Source organism: Berghia stephanieae, chromosome 1 (genome assembly GCF_034508935.2).
Source record: "Berghia stephanieae isolate SIO BIC M18660-M18661 chromosome 1, UCSD_Bste_1.3, whole genome shotgun sequence".
Lineage (NCBI taxonomy): Eukaryota > Metazoa > Mollusca > Gastropoda > Nudibranchia > Aeolidiidae > Berghia > Berghia stephanieae.
Genome location: NC_088360.1, coordinates 63,352,518 through 63,358,815, shown reverse-complemented (window position 1 = coordinate 63,358,815; position 6,298 = coordinate 63,352,518). Strand labels below are relative to the sequence as shown.

The window sequence follows — 6,298 nt, the reverse complement described above, 5'->3', positions numbered from 1 at the left end:
CATCGTTATTTCTTATATTTTAATTACTTTTTTCCCCTATTACAAGATCTGTAACTTAACAATAATTGCCTATTTTGACAAGAAAGGTTATTATTATTATTATTATTATTATTATTATTATTATTATTATTATTATTATTATTATTTATTATTATTATTATTATTATTATTATTATTACAAACTTTATTCTGTTTTAAAACCATCTTGGCAATATTTTATCATCTCCCCAAAAAATTCCCAATTCCCAAAATTCAGAGGATACTTCTCTTTTTTGAAACCTACCGAAATCGTGGAAAGTTATGGGAGATGGTCATTAATGGTGAAGGAACTGCGACTCAAGGAAGTGCCCACCAGTGGGAATTGAAGTCGGACTATGGGATTTGGGTACCGAGGAGAATGAACCTGACACTATAGGAGGTGGGCACTAATGGGGATTGAACTTGAGACTCAGGGAAGTGCACACCAATGGAGAGTTAACCTGGGACTGTGGGAGATAGATACCTGTGGGAATTGAAACTGGACTATGGGAGTTGCGTACCAGAGCAGAATGAACCTGACACTATAGGAGGCGGGCACCAGTGGGAGGTGAACCTGGGACTATGGGAGATGAATACCATTTGGAGTTGAAGCCGGACTATGGGAGTTGGGTACCAGAGGAGAATGAACCTGTCACAATAGGAGGTGGGCACCAGTAGGGAGTGAACCTGGGACTATGTAAAAAGGATATCAGTGGGAAATAAAGCTGGGACAATGGGAGATGGATACCATTGGTAGTTGAAACAGGAATATTGGAGTTGGGTACCCGAGGAGAATGAAACTGAGACTATGGGACGTGGCACCAATGGGGATAGAACCTGGGACATACGAGAGGTAGATACCAGTGGAGAGTGTGCTCAGAAGAGTACTTCTCTTTTTCGAAACCTACCGAAATCGTCGAAAGTTATGGGAGGTGGGCATCAATGGTGAAGGAACTGCGACTCAAGGAAGTGCCCACCAGTGGGAAGTGAACCTGGTACTCAGGTAGGTGTACACCAGTGGGGAGTGAATCTGGGACTATGGGAAGAGCATATTAGTGTAAAATGAACCTTGGACTATGGGAGATGGATACCAGTGGTAATTGAAGCCGGACTATTGGAGTTGGGTACCAGAGGAGAATGAACCTGGAACTATAGGATGTGGGTATCAATGGGGATTGAACCTGGGACATATGAGAAGTAGATACTAGTGGAGACCGAAACACAGTCCCATTGTCCATTAGAATTTCTTTCACAGCCCACCTCTCAAGAAACAACTAATTTAATGTTGCAGTAACAAATTCCGCCGTTTCACGTGTCAGTTTCCTCCAGATGGAAAATCTTCCCAGGCCGCAATCGACGATGGACAAGTACGGAATGTGGTGGTAATGAGTCACATCAATCGCCAACCTTTCCCAATCATGAAAAACGCTGAGGTTTCCTCTCACGTGAACGATAGGGACAGGATACTCAGAAGAGTAATTCTTTTTTTTCTATAGTCCGACTTCAATTCCCACTGGTATCCATGGTGATGACGCTTATGATGACAATGATGATGATGATGATGATGATGATGATGATGATGATGATGATGATGATGATGATGGTGGTGATGACGATGGTGATGATGATGATGATGATGATGATGATGATGATGATGATGATGATGATGATGATGATGATGATGATGATGATGTGTCAGTTTCCTCCAGACGGAAAATCTTCCCGGGCCGCAATCGACGATGGACTAGTACGGAATTTGGTGGTAATGAGTCACATCAATCGCCAACCTTTCCCAATCATCAAAAACGCTGAGGTTTCCTCTCTTGTGAACGATAGGGACAGAATCAATTGATTGACATGGTTCACGTGCTCTTATTACTTTACAAACATCAGCTCTTCGAACTTCTGGAAAGACCTTTCTTGCAAGGAACAACGTTCGGTCAACACCCATGTGATGAACCTCACGCAGGGCCATCAGGTCAGAAGCAACATAGGCACATACAAATTGTCCTTCTCCGTCTCCATTATTTCCTAACACAGTCCATTCTTTCTTGACTCTCGTTAATTCATCCGCCTTATTCCTTATCGATGGCACAAGCTGTATACACACATGAAGGTCAAATTCATATATTGAACTCTTCAGAATCTCTAAACGTCTTTTGACATGTAACTCAGCCGCTCCCTTCGTCTTCACCCCTTTCTCATCCGTCAACACAGTCTGCACCCATCCTTTCACTGTTGCTGAGTCTGTTATTATAGTGACACGTGTCACTCCCTACTTCAATGCCAGAATAACCCCCTTCATTACTGCCTCCAATTCAGCTACGTTGATGTGTTTGAAATCGTATGTTTTTCGCAACCACGCTGCGTACTCTATCACTTTATCTCCAATTTCTAATAAACAACCCAAGGCAGTATTACTTGCATCACATCGTACAATTCCAGTCTCTGATCTCAAAACGTGCTATATTCCTCTCACAGGATCATCATACTTCACTCTTCGTAGCACATCCTGTAGCATCTCGATTGCTGGTTTGTTGACTCCATCGCTCCATTTCATTCCCCCAGCTACTCTCTGGATCCCATGCCACACGAAGCCACCCCGCAAACGGATAATGGCTGATTAGCTTTCTACATATTGAGAACAGCTCTCTTTTGTCAATACTATCAGGTACACTCTCCGGCACTTCGTTCCCCCGTGAAAACATTAACCTCCCATCTCCGCTTTTCGATATGCGCAATCCTAGTTGAGCCCCACCAATCAATGACTCTGGCGGCTTGGTTACTAGCCTCCATTCTTTCAAATGAGTAATCAACACATTTATTGCCGACATGCTATTTTCGTCTAAAAGAATTTCATCAACATATGATATTGTTGCACGTTGCACTTCAGCAGCTTTCCCCAATATTGTCTTTAGAATTTTTGACATTATCCGTGGTGCGGAACTCAAGCCGAACCCAAAGATCATCCGCAAATCTTATCTGGAGATATGCTGACTTGAGGTCCACAATCGTCTCAGCTCTGCTCTGTCTCCACTCTCGCAACGTCTCGGTACATATATAGGGAATGAGATTAGGGGAAGAGTAGCGTCCCTTGATTGGACGTCACCGGCGGAGAAGTTATTAGAGAGAGAACGTCATATTGGTTTTGCGCATGCGTCTCTCGTCCTCGCTTCCGGTGAAAGCGGCATGAGACACTTCACCGAAAGCGAGGACGAGAGAAACGCATGCGCAAAACCATGTTGACGTTCTCTCTGTAAGGTGACGTCCAATCAAGGGACGCTACTCTTCCGCTAATCTCATTCCCTATATCCGTAAAACCATCACCCGTGTGACAGTTGACATGCTTATTCAGCTCCCTGAAATCCAAGACTGGCCTGACCTTGTTCTTCGTCGGTTGGACAACAGCCATTAAAGGAATCACTCCCGGTTTAACTTTTTGATTCCATGGCATCAGAATACCTTCCTCTATCTATCCACTTCCTTTTCAACGCCATCCTTAAATGTACCTTTTAAATTCCGATCATAACATTCAACCGTATTTTCTACTTTGGGTGGCTCCAATGTCCATGTCCATTGCACCGTCCAGTGACTTCCATCAAATACTGCTGTAAAATCACTGTCTTTAATCACCTCATCCATCAATTTCCAATCGTCAACTTTTTCCTCTTCTCCAGCAACACACTCGCTGGCTTTCACAATCCTGTCTCCGCATTCATCAATTTTATTGTCATTTGATACATTTTCACTCACGGCCTTTTTGCTCACAAGAACTGCACTGCAGCTGTTACCCAATTCATCTTTTCACTTCTGATTGTTACATCTCCCCAACTCATTAATAACGTCCATTCCAATGATAACCTTCACGTCACCAAATAATATAGAATCGGCTACAATTGCTGTCACCGACACCACTGTCCCTTCTACTTCCAATCGCATATCTTGTTCACCATAACACGTCACCTGCGACCCGTCAAACGCAAATATATAGCCTCTTCCTTTACAGTGTCCAGCTCCAACCGACTCCGAACTAACCACCGTCGTCATACACCCTGTACCTACCAATGCCTTTACACCTTTCCATTTGTCTGCATGAATTATTATTACCGGGAGAGAATGCGCCCCTGTGTAACTGGGATAACTGCTGGCACACCAGTTACCCCCACTTCGTTTCCCTGTACGCATCGTGTGCTCAGACTTGCGCAACGATTCGCTAAATGCCCGTTCATGTTGCACATTTTGGTCACAGTGCTTTTTCATGTGTGGCCCACCGCAACGGAAACAACCACTAAACGGTTTTGTCTGCTCACCTAAGCTTCTTGAGCAGGTAGTGGTTCTTACTGCCGCTGCAACACACCCTTTGTTGGCAGTAAGAATTCGTGCTTTATTAAGCAGGTCCGCGATGGACATCTGAAATACATTTTCTACTTGCTGAAGCTCACACGATATTGCATCAGGAAAACCGTTAACAAAACACAACTTCGCAAATCTATCCAACCCTTCGCCATTAAATCCAGCCAACCCACCAAGCCTCCTCAACTATGTGCAATGTACATCAACTTGTTCACCCATCCATCTCTTTTCCATCATCTCTTTATGCGCCACAAACGGCCTGTCGAAAAATGCCTCGATCAAATGCTGTTCAATTTCTCTCGCAGTAGACTGCTGCACCTCATCCAACTGCAAGTACAACGCCAATGCATCCCCTTCCAGATACAACGGTAAGAAATTTTCAACCTGCGTTATGCCTTTCAACCTTGCTACCAGTCTCACCTTCTTTATCCAGACAATGATGTCACCCTCACCAGAAAAGGACCGAATCATTTCATTTACATGTACTGCTGCCATAATCATATAATTCAATAAAAATAAAGTTCTGCCGAAATAGCTTGTGATTTAATCTACGCGGAACAATCCATCCTTTTATACCGGCTTTTCCATTTGACAACCCATTTTTCTCTCTTCTGTTCAATTATCGTTTTCACACAGAGTCCCAAAATTGCGTGCACTTCAATTAACAAATCACAATTACGTACGAAAAAATTCGGGCTGTCAGTTAGGCTGCCGGGCCATAGAACTACACGCTGCATGCTACACGTTTCATAACCTGGGCTTAATAACTTCACACTATCATGCTATATGCTTCTTTTTTTGCCAGAGACAGAGGAATTTTGTTTTATTTTCTCCGAATAGGAATTCTTCCGACGAAGAAGATGTTGTGATTTTGCTTTTGTTACGCAGAAGAAGAAAACGAAAGAGACAAAGCATATGGTGTCGGGAATATTTCCTTCTCAGAGAATCACGAGGAGAGTTCCAGCGTACATTCCGTCATCTTCTTGAGAATCCTGATGAAAACCTCTTCCCAGATCCCAGAGAAGGGGCCTTGTCCTTACCATTTCAATCAATTTTTCCTTGTAGTTATCCGTGTTCGCCGGATCTAGAACTACACGTGTAGTAAAAAAAGTGAGCATGTCCATTTCTTTCTACACGCGTGTAGCATTAGCGAGCCCCGTATAGCGTGTAGTGAGTTGTATGGTCCCGCATAAGAGAGACAACGAGGTTTCACTTTTCTATACACGTTAAAGACGTTTAGCATGCAGCGTGTAGCACGTAGCGTGTAGTTCTATGGCCCGTCAGCCATACGCACGTGTTCAATCTGGAAGTAGGTCAGCAGTTTATTTATATGCAACCGAGATTGTCACTCTCTTCTCTCTCTCTCTCCTCTCTCTCTTCTCTCTTCTCTCTCATATATATATATATATTATAATATATAATATATATATACTAGTAAAAAGCCCGCAATTTTGCGGGAAAGAACTATTTTCATTCAATATTGTACCCATCATCATTTAATGAGGGCGGATTGGTAAACAACGTTGTCTGTGTAACTTGGTACATCCTCTGTTGATTTTTCTGTGTGGCCCAACATGAAGTGTGAGCCACTATAGCCTCTGACCCATGTGTGACAACAGGTTGTGGTAAGAAAATCAACTGCGAAAATAAACCTGAAGTAGCAGACGTAAGCAGAGTTGAAAGACGATCCTGGGGAGGCTTTCTGAAAGCTCCTACAAAGGGAAACAACTCAAATAATATTCCCTCAACTAACCCCAAGAAAAAATAAAACCTAGTACCTTTAACTAACCCTAATAGTAATAGGAAAAACAAACACCCTAGCACCTTTGCTAAGACTTATGGCTAACCTTAATTTTTAAAATCCTCCGATCTCGAGCTAACCCTAATAGAAAAAAACCATCGGACTGCTTTGCACTACTTTTCAATA

General features: G+C 42.9%; 1 protein-coding gene across 1 annotated transcript; it reads right to left on the bottom strand.

Annotated features, from left to right (window-relative positions):
• Positions 1-1,762: 1,762 nt before the first annotated feature.
• On the bottom strand, positions 1,763-2,852 carry LOC144975859 (uncharacterized). The gene is made up of 2 exons (XM_078920071.1): positions 2,516-2,852; positions 1,763-2,265 (listed from the first exon to the last, which is right to left on the bottom strand). The coding sequence occupies exons 1-2, from the start codon at positions 2,850-2,852 to the stop codon at positions 1,763-1,765; spliced, it is 840 nt and encodes a 279-aa protein (XP_078776197.1).
• Between the last annotated feature and the right edge of the window lie 3,446 nt (positions 2,853-6,298).

What these genes read in the sequence shown, in the direction of transcription:
- LOC144975859 (XM_078920071.1), bottom strand. Translation starts at nt 2,852, where the DNA reads ATGTCGGCAATAAATGTGTTGATTACTCATTTGAAAGAATGGAGGCTA. An exon ending in TACAGGATGTGCTACGAAGA is followed by an intron (nt 2,266 to 2,515) that starts GTGAAGTATGAT and finishes CTATAATAACAG; the next exon opens with ACTCAGCAACAGTGAAAGGA.